The following is a 20,954-nucleotide window of genomic DNA, read 5'->3' on the forward strand; positions in this document are numbered from 1 at the left end:
GGCAAGTGAAAGCAAATCAGGATCTGAACAAAGGACAATGGTAGTGGAACTCTTGGATAGATTAAGCCTTTACTCCAGCTATTTGAGGTTCAGGGACAGACCTCCACATGCACAAGAACTGTGATTTCTGTCTTGCATTATGGAGTCCCAGCATTTCTGGGGCACTTAGTTGCAGTGCTTAAGGTCCTTGATCTTCTGTGACCTGAACCAAAAACCAAGGGCTGTATTTAACAAATAATACCATTATCCATTACCAACTGCATTATAAGTATTTTCTGTCCATGCTGAAAGAATGGGTGGAAGAAATAGAAGATTCTTTGCCCTATAATATGTTACAAATTAAAACTCCCCAAACCCTGGAAAATACATAATGGGACTGGAGGATGGAAAGCAAGAGGTATCTATTCTATTTGGCTTTTGCAAATTTTGCTTTGTAACTGAATCTTCACCTTTCTCTATCCCCATTCCACACACAACTCATCCAATTTATATGGAAACTGTTGCAGAAGGATCTATCCATGTCCATTGGCCTCTTATAGCCTTAAAGACGTGACCCCACAGAAGGCAGGGAGGAGAAGGTGCAAGCCTACCTAAAAGTTAACATCATAAAAAATGTAACAGGCACAGTGGTTGCCTCCAGCCACCTGGACTGGTTGATCTCTCTGCTGTGTGCCACATCACTTCAGCACACCTCATCTTTGTCCCTCTGCTTTTTTTGGCTGATTAGCTTCTTTGGCCAGGTAGCTTCTTACATGACCATACACAAGTGGGGGGGAACAGTGACACAAAGGACAGATGTATCCCACAATCTCTCTTCCTACAGCTCCACAGATAATTTTTTTCCTCATGTTCTTACCGTGTAACCCAAAAGTGGATGTGTGGTAATACACTCTGAAGGCTCTAAGGTGTCCTGGCCTGACTTAAACAAAGGAGTTTCCTCTGAATCCAAAGGAGGCCATGAGGACTCACCCTGCTGTCTCTGCAGCTGCTGCATTAAAATCCCAGTGACTTAGAGAGGAGGTACAGGGCTTTTTCCAGTCGTGCCACCAACCTGCAGTCACTGGAAGGCTGTGACATTCTTCTGGGATGCTGTAATGCAGTTTGATCACTGAACCCATTCAAGCACAGAGGTATTTTTCATGGGTATAAGAGGTTATTATCGCCTCAGTTAATTATCTGTAAGAATTCAGAATCCAGCAAACGTTAATTATCCTTCCATTAATCTCATATTAACAAAAGCTCCGTAGGGCTATTTTTAGCAATACAAATATATTCTTCCTGAAAGGAAAATCTGCTCTTTTACTTGCATATCTTATTTCTAAATGTTAAACACATTTGGCAGAACTGAGGGGTTTTTCCTGTCTTAGAAACCATCCTAAGAATGTGTAACACTTAATGAAAGTGCTAAGAACAATACCATCTTCAGACCTGAATGTATGGTGTTAGAAATCTGATACGGGAACAAGGAAAAAAAAATATCAGAACAGAGTTCTTGAAGTCCACATTTAATCCTACAAAGTACACCAGTGGTGTCCAGGGCATTTTGGTGCCCAGAGCATTCCAGTGGATAGATGTCTAATAAAGTCTTCTCATCCAGTGCCTGTTAGGATGAGGTTTAAACCTCTGGGTGATGGCAAAATACACATGACATAGGGATAACCCCAGCTTCACCTACTCAGGGCACTACATTCAGATAAGTCAATGTCCCTTTTGTTTCTTGATCTAAAGGTTATGATGGAATCTCTGAAGACATCAGCAGAACATGTACCAGTGTACCAGTGTAGCTGCTCTGCCTGAAACTCCAGGCATCTGGAAAGAATAGCATCAAGAAGGCTGCCCCTCAGTTTGGTGTTTACTCTGGAGCTTAATAGTGAGCATTTTGCCTTCTATATTGCAATCATTTGAAGTCTGCAGTCATTTGAATAGCTAGTAAACGTGCCCTGAGCCCCTAAAATTGTTTAAACCATAAACTGTACAAGCCAGTATGACCTCCTTGTTAATGTTTTTATGCTGCTGTGTGCAGTCCCTGAGAAGGGGACTTCAGAAAGGAAAGGCTTGCTCAGCATGGGAAGATGTGTTAACTATTAGGTATTCTGGTGAACAACTCTGATGCACTCAAAGGAGAGGATTTTTGACACTTTAGGTGCCATAATTAATTGCTGAATATATTATACATTTTTTTGTGTGGCATTGGGCAAAGTGGTTTGGCCTTGATTTTGTACCAGGAAAGGAAATAGAAGTCTAGCTACTGACTACAGTGCTATCTGGGTCAGGACTTCTGTCATTCGATTATTCCTAAGCTTCCCATCCAGTTGGAAATTTTCCTTTAAGACTTCAGTTCCTTCTAGAACCATTGGATGGAGCTGCAGTGGGATTTTTTTTTTTTTTTTTTTTTAGGGGAATGGTACCACATAAGGAGAGCATTAAATGGGGCATTTGAGCAGGAAGGGAGATCATGGAATCATAGAATCTTCTGGGTTGGAAAAGACCTTTAAGATCATCAAGACCAACTGTTAAGCCAGCACTGCCAAGTCCACCATGTCCCTGAACACCACATCTACCTGGGTTTTAAATCCCTCCAGGGATGGTGCCTCCAGCATATCCCCGACCAGCTGGTGTCAGTGCTTGACAACACTTCCCGTGAAGAAATTTCCCCTAATATCCAATCTAACCCCCACCCCAGGCACAACTTGAGGCCATTTCCTCACGTTCTGCCACTTGTAACTCGGCAGACGAGGGCAGCTGCCACACAGCCTTTGCAAGCAGCAGGCTCCAGGCTGGGATCTTCCACAGACCCTGCCCTGGGAAGTCATCCCTGGGAGGCCAGTCAGACACATGGACGGGCAGACAGGAGGACAGGAGGATAGGAGGAGAGTGGGACAGGAGGACATGTGGACAGGAGGATGGGAGGAGAGGGGGCCGGGAGGACAGGAGGATAGAAGGAGAGGAGGACAGGGGGATAGGAGGAGAGGGGGACAGGAGGACAGGTGTACAGGAGGACATGTGGACAGGACAGGTGGACAGGAGGAGAGAGGGACAGGAGGACAGGAGGATAGGAGGACAGGGGGACAGGAGGACAGGTGGACAGAAGGAGAGGGGAACAGGAGGACAGGACAGGAGGACAGGAAGACAGGTGGATATGCAGACAGAACAGGAGGACAGGAAGACAGACAGGAGGACAGGAGGAGAGGTGGACAGGCAGACAGGAGGACATGCAGATAGGAGGACAGGAAGACAGGCAAACAGGACGGGCGGACAGGAAGACAGGAAGACAGACGGACACACAGGAGGATAGGCAACCAGGCAGACAGACAGACAACCGGACAGCCAGACAGCCTCCTCATGAGCCGTTGCTGCCGCGTCGCCGCCACCGGGGGGCGCCCGCCGCCGCCCCTGCGGTGCTGCGGCCCCTGATCCCTGGCAGACCCGGGACTCGACCCCGGAGGGCAGCGGTCGAGCCCCTCATCGCCTCCCGGGCTGTGTCCGGCGGCTGTGTCCTGCCCTGTCCGCTCTGCCGCAGCGGCAGCAGCCTCGAACCCTCTCGGTGCCAGCAGCGCTTCTGTCTGTCTTACCGGCGCAGCCTCCCTCCCCGCGGCCATCCCTCCCCGCCCTTTCTTCCCCCGCGGCGTTTCCGCCCGCATCGCCTCACGTCAAGCGAACGGGTTCGTCCTTTTTACAGAGCAGCCTTTCAGGTTGTTGAATCACAGAATCATAGAATGGTTTGGGTTGGAAGGGACCTCGAAGATCACCTCGTTCCAGCCCCTCTGCATGGGCAGGGACACTTCCCACCACACCAGGCTGCTCAAAGCCCCATCCAACCTGTCCCTGGACACTTCCAGGGAGAGGACATCCACAGCTTCCCTGGACAACCTGTGCCAGAGTCTTACCACCCTCACACTGAAGAGTTTCTTGCTAAAAGCCGTAACTACCCATTGTCCTATCTCTACATGTCCTTGGGAAAAGTCCCTCCCTGAAGGTTCTTTCGCTCCTCCCTTCAGCCATCCCTCCACTTCCTTCAAGTCTAAACGGGCCCAATTGTTTAATCTCGTTTTTCACAGAACATTTTACCTCTGATCATCACAACCTTCCTCTTGGAGAGTCTCTCCGTCCCAGCCACACCTTTCTTGAAGTGCCCCAAACTGCAGACTGCCCTTGGCAGTGCTAACTCGAATGGAGGGCCCACTTTCAGTGTTTTAAGGCTATTCTGGTGTTTGTACATCTCAGAAAGCCTTCTTTCCTGTGGACATTCAGCTTTGCAGCTGTTTAGACTACCAGCTGAGTTATGTCAAATTAAATGGCAAAAACATTAAATAACTAATCTATGTTTTAATAAAATCTCTAACAGACACATTAAGGCCAACAACAACTGTGCTTATTATTACAAGTTATTTCACTTGTGGCAGCAGTCGGAACTCTCCTGGGAGAAGTTTCTGTAGCAGCAACAGATTTACCTCCATCACCATTGCCAGTGTAGCTACTTGGGCCAACCCTTGCAAGTGTGATCAAGTCTCAGCATAATGGCCTCTCCATTTTTAAGATGAGAACTGAAAATGAAGACAAATGTTAATGAACTGGCTGGGTCAATACCTCATCCATCAGCTGGACAGTTTCAGTTGAAATTTGTTACTGCAACAGCACGTTACTGAACTACTAATTATGTAAAAGACCATTGCCAACATAGATTGTCTTGCTTGAGACTTTCTCCACTACTTTATTGCAAAGTGAGAGAACAGCCCTAGGACTGTAAAAAGCAGCACTAAGACTGGATGTGCTCTGACACAGGGGATGGGAACTGGGAAGTGTTTGTGTTCAATGAAACTATTAAGCTAAATATAAAGGCTGAACCTCCAGCCTGCCAAGGGATCTTTGCACTGTGTCTGCCTCCAGCCACATTATTTACAAAGAATTATTATTTAGTGAAATAAATAATTTCAGCAGCTTGACATAAAAATTAAGTTACTAGAAATGTAACTAGTAATTGTTCATTTAAGCTTTGAAATCAAATATAGCTCAGATGCACTGCTGGCTTTACAGCCTCTTTAAGTTCCTATATCACATGGCTACCACCCTGTGTGCTGATGTCCCAGTTGCTGTCAACAGCTTATATAGCAAATCTGTTAGATGGAAAGGCTTGTGTGCTCACCTGCTTTGTTGAACATAGGTAGTCTAATTACAAGGATTACTTACTGCTATGAATTCGTAATCAGGAATTGACAGAATCTGATCATGTTAATTCTCTTGAAATCACCCTTTCACAAACTTTTGAAAGTCTGGCATCCATCATGAAGATGGTATCAGTTTATGAGCTTTACAATCCAGCATTCAAAGCTATGCAAAAGAAGCAGCCACTTTGAAAAGATTATATAGATCCTTTCTGTACCTTATTTCTGCTGAACATATTTTAGGCATGGAAAATATCTTATTGATGCATGGCCGGCACTGTCTGACATCATATTCATTGAATAAACGATCTTTTTCACACCTCACACTTTCACCTTGGGCTTCTGAACCTAGTGGTCAACACTACTGCATTGATCTGACTCTAATCCTGGAGCTCATCTGTAACCACAGGCAGGGATGCCTCCATGTTCACCTATGAAAGCTGGGGACAAGCACAGGGTGGCATCCCTTCTGCTGCATCCCCCAAGCCCTTTCCTGTACCCCGTTAGAATCATCCTGGGAAACACATTAAGGAAGCAGCAATTTAAAAAAAAATAAAAAGGTGCAAAGAATATTCCAAATGTTTATTATGTATTAAAAATACTGCAAATAAGCCATACAGTTCATTTCACAGTAACCTAAACAATGTTGTTCAAGAACTTGAGAAGTCAAGAAAGAACAGTGCGGTTCCAACAGTGACAACAGTTACCTTAATGCCGTGGGTCACTCCTTCTTTGCCATCAATTCTTTCCTGTTTACAGTGGAAGTAACACTAGATATGGTTCAGTATCTCACTTACTGAGGAGAACTCCTTTTCACCTGTGCTGTTCCCACAAGCAGACCACTTCTCCAAGATGCTGTTTCTAGGAATTCTTCCAAAATAGCCACAGATCTGGTTGCTGCAGGCTGATGTGGACATGTGACAACCCATTTCCCTGGTACCCGTGTGCAGACCCCTTCACCAAATCTTTTGGATAAAGTCCAAAAGTAAACTTGAAAAGGAGAGATATTAGAAATCCTTTCCAAAAAGACAGAGAACCAAGAAAGCTTCATGAGAGAGTGTTTTTTAAATAAACATCCAGAGAACTGTGACACTTTTTCCTCACTCTTAACCAGTTCCTAGAAGGATCCTTCACTACCAGTGCCCCAAGCAGACACCCAGTGACAATAATGGTGACAAGTATCAGGCACAAAGTCCTGAATACATAAAATGAGTTCAGGTCACTGTTGACTGTGTGAAAACTTGGAAATGTATACACCTTAGAAGCAATTCTGCTGATTTCATTGTGATAATCCCTCTTGTGTGTTTTGGAGTGTAATATTATCGTTAGCATGCTTTCTGTACATGGAACATCACAGGTGCAATTTTAGTCCTTCGCTTTCCTTGTTCAAATTTGTGATCATTTTTACAGAAAATCTTGTATCACAGGCAAATTAGACCTTTCCAAGAAAGACACAGCCTCATCATGTAAACAGCCCAAAAAATATGACAAAAGTATTACTGTATCCTTTTGTAACTATTCCCACCCTTCAGATGTCCCTTCTAAGCACTGGTCTTCCACACCAGCAGCTGAAGATGCTGGGACAGAAGCCTGTGATCACAAAAAATGAATCTTTCCAGCCACGTGGTAGAGCACCAATCTTATCTGCAAGCAATGCCCATTTACCTCAAACCTTTCCTCCAGGGAGTTCAGGTAGCCCCTTGTTAGCTCCTTGGTACAGATTAGAGACTCAGAGAAATACATTACAGCTCTGCTGACACCTGGTAAACTGACCACATGGTTGAGTCCCAAATTGTAGAAATGGATGAGATGCTTCAAACCCAGTCCACATTATTTTACTGGTCTAAACAGTTCAATATAGGGGTGTAGTTTTGTTCATTTGTTTCTTAAAGCAGAACATACCCAGTAACATTTTCAGCGTGTACAGCAGTATGGGTCTTTTTTTGGATCAAAGCAGCTATAGCCCTTCTGTGTGGGACATCTAGTGTCATAGTGTGAAACACCTTCATGCCATTATGTGCCCATGCTAACAAGGCTGTAGTGCCTTAGTTACACCACTACAGTTACAGTGGTACAACTTTATAGAGAAGATGAGCTCTTAGAAACTCAACCTCCAACTACACTCATGATTTCTTAAAACAAACAAACAAACAAACAAACAAAAAAACTACACAAAAGAGAAATAAAAGAAATAAGCAGAACTGTTTCTACTACTAAGTATTCTTATTCTCTTTGGAGGTATCAAATTGCTTTTAAAAAGAGTAAAAAACTGGGCATACAAAAGCTATTCTCCTTAATCCATTATTTGCAGAAGAAGCAAATTGCTGCCTAAATTTTTTCATGTATTTTTTCTACTTTGACAAACAACCTTTCCAGGTCATTCCTCAGGTCATCTATTGAGCTCTTCAAAGACTCCAAGTTGTTCTCATTATTTTCAATTTTCACTGAGTAGGAGACTAAACTATCCACTGCAGTTCTTATCATTTTCAAATCAGAATCAACCTGGCTGACAGATGATCTCAGCTCATCTACAGAGCCTTCCACAGAAGAAAATTTTTCAAGATAGCCTTGGGAATTTGTTTGACCCATCTGAAGATTTTCTTGATCCAACAAAGTACGAAGTTGCTTTTGGACATCCTGAAGAGCACTGGGGGATGGCAGGTCACTGATCATTCTCCTTAAGTTCTCCACATCATTGTACAGCGATGTCTGGGATTCACCAAGATTTTTCAAAATGTCTGTGACTGAAGTTACGTCCCTGTCTGACATTCCCTGAAGAGCAGTAATGCTTTGTTCTAGAGTACTGAGCTTATTCTTATATTCTGACTCCTTAGAGAGGAAAGATTGCAATTTTTCACTGCTTTGAGCAGCAACATCAGTTAGAGACTCCAGGCTGTCTTCTATGTGCCTCAATCGCGACTCCAATCCTTCAGTGTTCTTCCCAAAATTTTCAAATGCTTTTTTGAAGAGTTCATTTTCTTCCCATTTGTTAAGGTCAGCTTTCACTTGTAGTAAATCTTCATCAAGTCTTTTAATGTCACCAGGGAGATGCATAATAGAATCCTCAGCTCTCAAAACTTTCTCTTGTAAAGCTTTTAATGAAAGGTGTTCAGTGTCTGCAGCCTCTTTGAATTTCTCATGTTCTTGTTTGAGGTTGACTAGCTCTTTAACCTCAGTATATACATCAGACTCCATGGAGTCTATTGTACTCTTCAAGGCCTCTATGTCCTTTTCTTTGCTTTTCATAGACATCTGCATCTCATCAAAAGCATCTTTTAGCACCTTAATTTCATGTTTATACATATTTGCTTCTCCTAGTGAATCAACCTTTGCTTTCATATTGTTGATTTCATCTTGGCTCCTTTGCTGGACTTCAGTGAATACAGCAATGTTCTCATTTATAGACTTGGTTAGCTCTGTTAGTCTCTCCTCCACTGTGTTTTCCAGAGATGTGAAGTCTCGTTCCCTTGCATCCTTCACCATGTGGATGCCATCAGATAAGTCTTTCAAAATCTCATTTTGCAGCTTCTGAAGTACTTCACTGATCCGGTTTATTTCATTTTCTGCTTGTTTAACAGCCTTCTCAGTAACTTCCTGCTTCTGTTGAGCAATCTTCATCATGGATTCAAACTCTCCACATGTGGTTTGAAGGGAACGCACCTAAAACAGAAATCCACGAGGTTAATACTTACAATTTTCCCCTGAACTATATCCTTACCCTTTCTGTCTACAATCCTTTTGGCCCTTGTTATGATATGAAATAATCACCCTGCAATCTTTCAGGCTCCCTGCCTGAAGTGACCCTTCAGCATACAGACACACAGGAGGCACCAAAAAATCCAGCATCCTCTATCTCCTTACAGCTCAATAGATACATACACCTTCTTCTGAGGATCCTTGGCCTCACTGACCTATCTTCCTTGATGTTCAAGGAAATCTGTGGCAGTGAAAATCAAACTCAAGACTCCAGAGTTTGCATCCAGACCAATTCCAAAACATTGAAGAAGTTTCAAAGTAGAAAAAAAAAGTAACGGTAAAAATACGGGGAGAGCTGGGAATGACTGGGAATGGGAACAGTAATTATGACATTTTGCTGCTCCTAGACAACAATGGAGACACAGGTTTTTCTTGTTAGCCATTTTTAAAATAAAAACAAAACAAAAGATAGAAAGGCTTTGTTGTTCTAAACACTTAGTATCTCTTTTTTTCACATGCATGCCTACACCCACATGTTTTTAGTCAACATGGGCACATCTTATGTACAGAGGCAGAGAACGAAGCCATAGCAGCTGCCAAGGGGACTGACTCACATCTATATCAGGTTAATACTCACAGAAAGTTGTTACCACTGGATCAGATATGCTATTAAGCTTCCCAATTACAAAAACTATCTTTACAGCTGGTTTTAGTGGCAGCAAGATGGAAAAGGTCAAGAGGTGAGTGGCCATCACATTAATTTACTCTCATATTTAAAGGTGAGGACCAGGCACACCAAAGGGGAAGCATTCATTACTTAGTTTTGGGGCCAAGCAAGAGGACTTGAGGACTGGAGAAATCTTTTTATGAGTTGTATTTTTTTAAACTCTGTAAAGAAATGTAAGAACTCCCACTGACTGCAACAGGAACCCATCACGTAGAAAATACCTCAAGGCCTTGGCAGGATGGCAAGTGCTGAGTAATGAATGTTGCCTTGCTTCATGCTACTCCCTGTGTCTGAGGGGTATAATAATCAGTCATGCCACATGGACTGCCATGTTTACTGATTAGATACACAGCTGGAGGGGTGGTTTTATTTTTATAAATAGAGGGAAGTATATGTTATGTACTTTTAGAAATAAATATACAGAGCTTCTATTTTTCCTTTTTCCTTTTAACTGAAGGAGGCTCCAGCAGCACCCATTCTGCCTCTGAACGTACAAATTATTTTCAAAAGACACAATAGACTTACTAACTAGAAATTGAGTAATTCGTATCTATTTTTGCAAGACTAAATCCCTGGCCAAATCCTCCTTGCTTTTCATGTAAGTCCACACAGTGTAAGGATTGTAGAGTTTGGTTATCAGACTTGCCCTTGCTCCAACAGATTCCCCCCAGTTCGAAGAATACCCACAAAGATAACTTATTTTTATCCCTTCCTCTGTAAAATGGTTTCTAATGACTTTACATTCCCTATACTTGTATTCTCTAATGCTCACACAGAAATGAGTTGAAGATGAGGGGGATGGCAGTGACAGGGGAAGCAGGTAATATTGCCATATGTATTGCAGCATGGCACTAGCCATAACATTGACTTACTGACCTCATTTGCATTACATCTTAGTTGTCACTCATTCTGATTTTTTCCATTTTTTTCTGTATCATTGGACTTCTGAAATCCAAAAGGAGGGCACTAAGAAGCTCACCTCCCCCCTCTTGTGATGGAATTTATTTTCTTTGATACATTCCAACCAAATGACCAGATTTTTATTTGCAGCTACCTATCTTCAGTTGTTAGCCCAAGAAAGGGCAGTAAAAATGGCTAAAAGAACTCTCCAGAAGTTCCTCACTGCTATATGTTATATGACAGAGACAGATCCCACCCCTCTGCAGTGGAAGTACTTTATACCAGCTCCTCCACTGCTTTTGGCCAGAGCTTGTGTTGTATCCTGAAGCTGTCATCCTGTACTCCCAGCTGGGCCAGACACCTGAAATTCAGAGAGCTCTGACATAATCAAATGGACTGAGATCTCCAAATTAGACCACGTCCCGATCTCGTCTGTCCTAATTAAAAGCCACCAAAAAAGGGTCCAAAGCAAGCACCTTGCACAAAAGCAGTGGAAAGTCTCAGCTGCAAAGTAGCAGTTCAATTTCACTACACAGTTGATTTGTCTGTGCACCTATGCGTGAGTTTGCCTGTTCGTTCTTCATGGCTGGTAAAACATAGCCTTTAAAGGTTTAGTATCATAAACAGCACATAAAAATATGTCTGCAGCTGACAACTGTGTCTTCTCTAATTGGACATACTATGTTATGTTTAAACATCAAATGGCCATGGCCACTTTGAGAACTGTGCTATATTAAAGACTAAACTTCCACATCATTTCCTTTCTCCTTCTACTGCCAATGGGTAAAGCAGATGAGTTTATATAATGCTCACTCCTGGCAGGAGCTCTCTGCAGTATAAGAGTGAAGGGCAAATACAGTTCCACAAAGCAGTCTGTGATGATGGCACTTTGAAAGTACAACACAGGACCTTATGCTTTTGTAAAGCAAGGAAATACAGCCTGGTCTCCTCTCCCTCAAATACCTTTGTTTTGTAAAGACAACATAGCAAGTAAAGCTTTCAAGGGTTACATCGAAATTTTGTGTAATCTCTTACCCCCACCTTTAATTCTTCCACTACTATATATATGTCTAACTCAACCAAATAGAAGTTTCGGTTCTCTCTGAAACTAGCTATTAATAAACTTTTGTAAATAATTGTGTGCTAGAACATGTAACATATGCCTACAATCTTCTGCAATAACAAGGTGATGGGAGGCAGCAAATTATACCTATTCCTGTGCTTAGAAGGGCTTATATATCGCCCATACATCTGGGTTCTATACTCATGTAATCTTACAACCTGTATGTCCTGCCACTGCAATGTCTTCCTTCATACAGAGTCTACAAAAATGCCTTAGTAACTAGAAAAAAAATAACCCTTGCTAGTTCAAATAATCAGTGAGTAGCCTATCATCAGTGAGTAAAAACCCTAGGATTTAAAATTAGCTTCAGAAATTACACTATAGCCCTCCATTTTACAGCCCTTTCCCCCATCATTATTTAGAATCAAAGAAACAGCTGGGTTGGAAAGGACCTCTGTGATCATCAAGTCCAACCCTTGATCCACCACTGCCATGGTTACCAGACCATGGCACTGAGTGCCACATTCAGTCTCTTCTTAAAAACCTCTAGGGATGGAGAATCCACCTGGGCAGCCCATTCCAATGCCTGATTACTCTCTCTGTAAATAATTTCTTCCTAATATCCAACCTAAACCTCCCCTGGCAGAGCTAAAGACCATGCCCCCTTGTCCCACTGATAGCTTTGTTTTCCTTTTCCTACTTGTTGTGACAGAGAAGAAACACCAGGACTGACCCTACAAACTCCACATGCGTAGGCTACCACTATCAAGAGCACCACAGCTGGAAGATCTCTGCCAGCATCCATCCCACCACCTTGTCCCATGCTCACAGGAAACACGGAAATCTGCACTGCCAAAAGTCAAGCTGAGACAAGGATTTCCTTTTCTTTGAATTGACTCAGTTGCAACTTTACATACTGATTTCCAATTTACCTACTGCCTAGACAGAAGCTTGACTGTTGATATGCCTCCATGGATGACATTTTTTAAGGGTTTTAGGCAGCCTAAGACATATCCAGACGGACAGTGATATTTGTGAAACTCTAGCTTGGGGGCTAATTAGCCCTGAGCAAAAAAACCGAGGAGGGAAACGAGTATTTCTTTAACCACTTGAGCCACACCCTTTGCCAACTACTTCACAGCTCTTCCATTGCCGTTGGCCGTCAAGGACACGGTGCTTCGCTCCCTTGACCAGAGGCAGTGTCAGGAATCTGGAGGGCACAGTATGGCTGCAGTGGCGTTTTTGTCCCCGTCTCTGCAGCTCGGTGAAGCTGGCACACGTTTTGTTCCCTAGAGCGTTCAGGAATATCGAGGCGTGATGCCGCCACGTCCAGCCCAGTTGCCCGCACCATCTCCCTCGGCTGGCGCACACCTGCCTGGCTCGGTGTGACCGCAGCGAGCAGCTCACCCGCCACTCTCGATCTGGGGTGATTTCGCGAGAACCGAAGATCTAAAATTACCGCCAGCAGGCTCTCGAAGCTGCAGGTCTGCACTGCTGCCAACACGTAAGCGTGATGACTGCATTACATAAAATGGCTTCACGCCCAAGCCCTGCAGGAGAGAGCTGGGCAAGGAGCCGCTTACAGACGACGCCGCGGGCCCTCCTGGGGGCCGCCCGCCCGCCCGCTGCGGGGTCCGGTCCCGCCCCGGCCCGGCCCCGCTCCGTGCTGCCTGCCAGAGATGTCTCGCTTTACTGAGGCCACGTTTGCAGCCGCTGTGAAAACAGCGGCCCAGACTCTTTATTTGTCCCTCCAGTGCCATGAAAGCATCTTCACGCAGGGAGCACGGCGAGGGTGAATGGGACACGTTTGCTTTCCCGCAAGCCGGGTAATCCCAGAGCTGCCGAGATGCTTATTTAAGGGGTGAAAGCCCCCACCCTCTTCCTGCGGATGCGGCCGCTGCCCCTCGCCCCGCCGCGCAATGCCGAGGGGCCCGACGGTCCCCGCGCCCCTGCCCGCCCTCTCACCCCCTGCGTCCCGCCGGGCACCCCACCCGCCCCCCCGACGGTTCCCAGCGCCGCTCTACCTTCTGCCCCACGGCGTCCAGCGTGGCGGCCTGCTCCTGCCGCTGCCGCCCGGAGGCCTCCCTCTCCCGGGCGCTCCGCCCGACCTCTTCCCGCAGCTGCCGCACGTACCAGCCGGCGGGCAGCGCGGCGCCCAGGACCACCGCGGCGCCCAGCAGCAGCGCCCAGCTGCGGCGGGGTCCGGAACCCGAGCGGCCCCCTCCGCCGCCCCCGGAGGACCTTCCGCCCCGGCCGTGAGCAGCCGCCGCCGGCTTCTTGGCCGCCGCCTCCTCGGCGCCTCCCGGCTGCGCGCCCCGCTCGTTGGCTGCGGCGGCGGTAGGCGGGCTGCCCCCCTTAGGGCTCCGGTGCTTGGCGGCTGACATGGCGGGACGCCGCCGCCGCCGTCGTGCACGGAGCGGGAGCAGTGGGAGCGAGGGCGGGATGGAGAGAAGGAGGGCGGGAGCACCGGGCCGGGCAGCGCCACGCTCCCCGCCCCGCCCCGCCGAGCCGCCACGCACAGGGGGACGGCCCTTGTCCCACCCGGGGGAGCCGCCACGCATACGGGGACGGCCCCTGTCCCATCCGGGGGGAGCCGCCACGCATACGGGCTTGGCCCCGTCCCGAGGGAAGCAACGGCACGGGAGGACAGCGGGCAGGGCGGAGTGGCAGCCCCCCTCCCCCCCATCCCCGGGGTGACAGACCACACCGCTGCCGCCTCGGCCACGGTTGCCCGCGGGATGCGATGCGGGGGTTTCAGAGCGAGGTAGCTTGGGCCCACTGGCAGCCCCGGCACCTAAGATGTCCCCAAGCCCACCCCGGTGCCGCAGGCGGCTCTTAGTCCTGCACGTAGTGTTGGAGGCAGAGCTTGGCGGGCTCCTGCTTCATGCAGCCTCTGTTTCTCTTGAGCATGACTGAGGCTGACAGGGTTGCAGCAAGCTCCGAGAGCAAAGCGCGGAGAAAAAGTTGTTTTCTCCAAACGCACCCCATGCTCCCGTTTCTAGTGCCTCTGCAGCAGAGATTTGGCATCAAGCTGGTCTCCCAGGCACACAACAGCTGCCCTGACTGGCAGGAGTGCTTCTGGCCCGACAGAAATTCCAAGGGTTTTTCACAGGCTGCTTTGTCTGTGCACATCTGGTAGATGCTGAGAGCTCAGCACCGAAATTCCCCGCGGAGCCTTCGCGCTCCGAGCATGCTCTTTTCGCCTCACCACGTTCATCTTCCCCACACAGCGTGTCCTGGCATAGGACAGGAAAGAGTGAGCAGGCTTTCCTCTGCACTGCTGGCTCCAGCGAGGGCCTGGAAGGATGTGGAGAACAGCCCCGCCATTTATCTCTGTCATGCTCGCAGTTTTGTTCCTTCTTGTAAGAAAACATAAGAGGGAGGTGGGAGCTGACTGATTTGGAAGTGCTGGCAAGAAGAGAGAGGAAGAGTGAAGGGATAAGGTGGTGGTGGAAAAACTAGTCCTGATGTGCATGGAATTAACTAGCGGTCCTGTTCGAGAGGAAGAAATTGCATCTGATTGTGGAATAGAGGATCTTTAGGCAAGGGATGGGCTTGACACTACAGTTTTAGGGCATTGGTAGTAGAGGGCTGGGAGCTGGGTGCTTTCCTGTGTGGTGCAAAGGAGATAAGAAGGTGCTCTATGCCTGTATTTGGAAGGATAACTTTAGAATATTATTTCGAAAAATACCTCCAATTTTTCAACATCTCAAAGACCTGCTTAAACCCTTTTCAGACAATTATGTTTTATCTTGAATCATTACCATATATTGGCTTAAATGTGGGAACTTGAAAAAATACACAGGAAGTCCCCTTCTACTGTCTGCCTACTGCTTTGGTCCAGACTAGACAACAAATGATAGTGCAGAAAAACTTACTGATTAAAAAACACAACTCGAATTCATCAGTATTTTACTTCTTATGTCCTTTAGCCCTAACTGAACAGGTTAACACAGTGACTTTTCTGGTAGACATGTAACTATTCTGCCAGATGACTAGAGAATTTTATAATGTTTTGAGTCTAGACCCTTATTCATTGTTGACTTCCAGAGAAGGGTTTTTGTAATCTTTTATGTAAAGTTGTTCACACATGCACTGTGCAAGGCAAAGGTGGATCACTGCTTCTGATTTTTTAACTATGGGTCTGGAAGTCAGTTCTAATTTGTACAAGAAAGGACTGGAGCATATTTTCTTTTAACCTCAATAGGTACATTGCAGACAACAGCCATACAGATATTTTCACAAACTACTGGATGGAGTATATCACACATATTTGCTTGGCCTTCTTCAGTCCACTGTGCTGATGTCCTGTTCACTCCTCGCTTTGAAATTGGAAGCAAGACTGATTTACCCTCCTGTCCAGAAACTTTTGTTTCATGTGTTGCCTGAAGATTCAAAGCAGGATGCATACTGGAATTGGCCATTTCAGAGTTAGTAGAAGAGAGTTTGGAACTAGGCTGTCTTTGCTGGCAGCTTCCATGAGGCATTTGGACCCAGGGTTCTGGACTTTGGGCCATGTTGTATCAAAGTGTCCAATGTGACCTGTTTGTACTGGAGAATCCTATTAAAAAAAGGCATGCTAAAAAATCTTCTCCACTGCTTCGTCCCCACACTTTCAGAAATAGAATACAAGAAAGCAGTTCCAGTTGGAAGGGACCTACAACAATCATCTGGTCCAGTTGCCTGGCCAATGAAGTCTACCCACTTTCCAACACCTCCTTTCTCCTGTCTAATAGACATGCCAAGTAGCTGGGGTATCAGGATGGGCTCTCAAGTGTTTTTGAAACTGCTTTTCATTACTTCACAAGACAACTGATGAACAAACAAAGCTGATCCTGTATTGCCCTTTTCTTTCACAATTATTAAGACTTACATGGTAGACTTCTTTTACTGTGTCTGTCTGACATTTTCTCTGGGGGTTCATGACTAGGATCATGCAAAGCAATAACAGATTTAGAGCTGGGCTGAAAGCAAACAACTGGTAGACAACAAGTAATAATGGTGGTAGCTTCAAAAGGATTTTTTGTGTTGTTTGTTTGGGTTTTTTTAAGCAAAATGCAATGAAAAGTTCTTGGTGGCTGCTTTCTCCCTCAGACATGTTATTCTTCTTCTGTATTTTAATGTCTATCTTTCTATTTAAAGCTAAGTTTTAAGTCTGTATTCATGTTTGTATCTGTTAATATTTGCCTGTATTAAAAGATCTGTGTGGGATGAAAGAAAATGCTGTTCAAAACAGTCAGTGAATGGAAATAATGCTCTATTGGGGTTCCTGAGCAAAGATCTTATACATGCAGTTTCAGTCTCTAAGGCATGAGAAAATGTTAATGGTAACAAGCTCTTCCCAATTCTACACCTGGGCTGCTGAACTGCTAGTGGAATTGCAACTCATCTCCTCCTCCTGCTTTTGTGTTATACTGAAATGCATTTGCTTGCCAAGAGTGATTCCATGGGTGGAAGCTCATTACTTTAATGTGCAAGCTGTAACTCCTTGCAAGGTAAAAAGCTTGAGGTGCTAATTATTTATTTGTTTCTCTATCTGATTACAGAAAGAAATCCAATCAAATTTTGTCTTGGAAGACATTTTCCTTTCTTGGTCTTTTCTTTGATTCTCAGTACATTTTGTTTTGTTTTGTTTTAATAAATTTTAAGTTGAATATTCTTCAGAGACAGAATCTTAAATCTAGGCAGGATCACAGCCCCTGATTTCAGCCTGGCAAATCCAGCTACATTCAGTATTTCTGCCAAGGTTTAGGATTAGCTGGAGTGTGTGGTCTGTATGTGGTCTTCCAGTCAGTAACTACTAGCATGGGGGATAGAAGGAGATTATAATTGATTGTCCCAGGTATTTCTTCAGCAAAATTCTGACAAATATACAGGTCTGAGGCTAGCCAAGTCACTAGCTGGAGAGGATGCTGGAGTGACTGCAGGTTATGGACACCCCAACACAATTTGGTCAGCTGATTGCATTGACCCAACAAGTAGTGGAGAACTTGCACAGCATCAGGATGTTGCCTGAAGTAACATCCCAGAGGTGGCTAATACAGGGGCAGAGCTTGCACTGAAACAGATGAACCCTCAGAGTACTCTGTCTTCCTCAAAACTGTGAAAGCAGAAATCTTCAGCGGTGAACAAAAGCACCCTGAGAAAGCTAAAAGAGCAGTTTCTGCAGTGGCTGAATATCAAGCCACAGCCTTATCTGTCTCAGAATTTATAAGGGGGAATCTCAGATTTCCATTTAGGAAGGGCCTAGACAAGCCAGGATATGTAGCAATACCCCAAGGCCCAGAATTTTAGCTCTGAAGCTCTTTATTTCAGAGCATTTGCCACAAGAATGGAGCCACATGGCTATTACCAGAGGCAACAGTCAAGAGGACAAACAGTGTTAAGCATTAAGGGATGTAAATCTGCTTCAGGTAGTAAGGCAGCACAGGAAACTGTCAGACCATTTCTCCTCCAGCTTGTCAGTGACAAGTAAAATGTTAGCAATGTAACAGCTAAGGCTTTTTCTCACCAAGGAACCAATGTAAACTATTCTGACCAAGAATACCATTCTACAAACAGCTTCTCATTGTGTTTGACACAGTGGATCAAGCTATTTTTTCCCTCTGTACACAAAGTCTGACTACTAGTGCTGAGGGAAGTGTGGATTAGGAATCTGCTGAGGTAGTAAAGTATCTAGATGCTGCAGACTGGTGCACTAGGGGAATTTACTGATGTACCATTTTCTTTCAGATGTTTCAATATTCTGGTTTGCCTCTGGATGAGTTTGAAGCTGAATACTTTGGCCAGGCGAAGTAGCAATCTTGTTTGCCTCTCTCAGAACGTATTTCTTCCTGTAAGACAGAAACTCCACAGAAGAACAAGCTGAGAAAACATCCTTACACCAGCCTTGTAGACTTTTTGTTTTACCCTTGAGCCTATTATGATATATATCTGATGGTCTCAGTCAACCCAGAGTCTTAATATCCATCTGTTATCACTAAATCCAGCCTGCCTGGCTCAGTTATTAGGATTAGGACAAAACATCTTACGACTTCAAGTTATGTTCTCAACTTAGTTGTCATGGGCCCTAGTGTAAATAATAACATGCCTTGCCCTTTCCCTCACCTCCCCCTCTAACCATCAGTTAGCCACACGCGAGGACATTTTTGACTTGGGGAGGCTAAATGCAGCTGCACAACTAACCAACCAACTCAGTAGCAGTGTTGCAGTTTGCTGGATAAAGCTGTGTATTAATTGTAGGCTTTATTGTCTTTGCCACATTTAATGGTAATAGTAAGGAAAGGTTATAAACTAATTTGCTGCAAAAGGCTGAGCACAAACTGGGCCTTCATCTCAATTAACACAGCTTCTGTAGTGAAAGGTGAGGAATGGAGGCCAATTTAAGACAGTAGGCAAATTGCCAGATTTGTATTTTGTCAGGACTTAATCCCAGCTGGCAACTAAGCACCACAGAGTCATTCACAGTTATTCCCTGCAGCAGGACCGGGGGGAGAGAATGAGAAGGGTAAAAGTGAAAAAAACTTGTGGGTTGAGATAAAGAGTTTAAAAATGGAAAAAAAGAAATAACAAAAATTATATACAATTAAAAGGATAATAACAAAGAGAAAAAAAACCCAAGAAAGACAAGTGATGCAATTAAAACAATTGCTCACCACCAACTGACTGAGGCCCAGTCACTGAGCCACTTCTCCACACCAACCTCTCAGTTGTCCCAGCTGTGCCTCCTCCCAACTTTCTGTGCACCCCCAGCCTGCGTGTTGGTGGGGTGGTGTGAGAAGCAGAAAAGGCCTTGACTCTGTGTAAGCACTGCTCATCAGTAAAAAAACATTACCAACGCTGTTTTTAGCATGAATCCAAAACATGGCCCTACACAAGCTATTATGAAGGAAATTAACTCTCAGCCAAAACTAGTGCACACCTGCATGTCCTACATAAGACACAAGGACATTGGTCTTCCTAATTGAGCACAGCAAATTTAAAGGCTGCACAATTATTTTCCTGGCTGACATTGCACAAGACACAGACAATGAGAAATGTGTGACATTTCTCTCTGGGGAAAATCTTCACAGAAGGTAATCCACTGTAAGATCCATAATGACCTATAGCTTTAGTGCCTCTGGATCAGGAAGGAACTGAAATAAAAAAGGTAAAGGACTGAGTACTGCAGTGTCTAACTTATTCTTGGCCTTTGGACTGGAATCTTGATGTGTGTCTTCAGTGCCTCAGCTATAAACAGATGCACATATCTGGAAGACAGATAGGTAGATAGGTAAATAGATAGATAGATAGATAGAGCAAGCTAGGTACTTAAGAGGGGGCTCAAACCTGCTGATGTACTGTAGGAGAAGGGCATTGTTAAAATGAAAAAAAAATATTGTTTTAAAGCCATCCATTTCTGAATTTCACCTCTTACTCCATGATATAGGGTTATACCTCTGAAGTACCTTTTCCTTTATGGGTCATGATCTATATTGCCTATATGATTTTTTATATAAATATTCAGAAGCTAATTTACTTCCCTGTGCAAACTAAGCCACTGAGCACCACAGGTTTCCACAACTCCTGTCCCATACAGACAACACACAAGATGGACCATAAGCCACTGGCCCTGGTGTTTACTTAGAGTACTCTTTGAGTGGTTTTTGATGATACAGCTGGTATATATTAAACAGTGTCAGCAACCATCACAGCAAAGACCAGAAGACAGGTATACCACATCTTTCAGATGGCATTTAAGCAAAAATTGATGTAAAAATTAATAATAAATAATGTCCTTGGAAGTGAAAACAATCCTGTACAAGGCAGTCCATCTGTACACCACCACAGACAGTTTTCTCCAAAGCTCCCCTGAGCTTCTCTCAGATTATTGTTGCCATGTGACATGCACAAACTGGGGCAAAGTAGCGCAATCACAGTTATTTAAAACATCGTCTTCTTTATGGAAGCTATCGGATTAGGCTGTTGGACTTAATCCCATTTACTGTCTCTAAAGGCTGGGCTCAGAGCAGCAGGGCTGCCAGGTGCTCTGCATCACTGGGAACCAGCGCTCCCCCCTCCAGCAGGTCACTTGGTCCTTGAGAAGCCAACCTCTGTCCCCTGATTCGAGCCCTCACTTTCATAGCAGAGGTTATCAGGACCTACAGTCGGTTTTGGCCTGTGCAAATGGATCCAGATCGTCAGGCACGCTGAAGATGAGATGGTTATTTGCAGGCAGGGTAGCTCTTTTATCTTCCTGACGAGCAAAGCTTGGTTCAGTTAGCTCTCGCCTCAGAGATGACTGACTGCCAGTGTTTTGCCACCCGTGCTTCCTGGCCGGTGAGGCAACGGGGGAATAATGCAGCTCCTGTGACAGGAAGAGGTGATGAACCCCGACAGGTACTGCTGGCCCAGCGGGTGCGTGAAG

At 45.1% G+C, this 20,954-nt stretch overlaps 1 protein-coding gene across 1 annotated transcript; it reads right to left on the bottom strand.

Annotated features, from left to right (window-relative positions):
• Positions 1-5,723: 5,723 nt before the first annotated feature.
• Positions 5,724-14,124, bottom strand: CKAP4 (cytoskeleton associated protein 4). The gene is made up of 2 exons (XM_071728872.1): positions 13,573-14,124; positions 5,724-8,822 (listed from the first exon to the last, which is right to left on the bottom strand). The coding sequence occupies exons 1-2, from the start codon at positions 14,107-14,109 to the stop codon at positions 7,491-7,493; spliced, it is 1,869 nt and encodes a 622-aa protein (XP_071584973.1). The 5' UTR covers positions 14,110-14,124; the 3' UTR covers positions 5,724-7,490.
• Between the last annotated feature and the right edge of the window lie 6,830 nt (positions 14,125-20,954).

Source organism: Heliangelus exortis, chromosome 1, assembly GCF_036169615.1.
Source record: "Heliangelus exortis chromosome 1, bHelExo1.hap1, whole genome shotgun sequence".
Lineage (NCBI taxonomy): Eukaryota > Metazoa > Chordata > Aves > Apodiformes > Trochilidae > Heliangelus > Heliangelus exortis.

What these genes read in the sequence shown, in the direction of transcription:
- CKAP4 (XM_071728872.1), bottom strand. Translation starts at nt 14,109, where the DNA reads ATGCGTGGCGGCTCCCCCGGGTGGGACAAGGGCCGTCCCCCTGTGCGT. An exon ending in TGGACGCCGTGGGGCAGAAG is followed by an intron (nt 8,823 to 13,572) that starts GTAGAGCGGCGC and finishes TTTCTGTTTTAG; the next exon opens with GTGCGTTCCCTTCAAACCAC.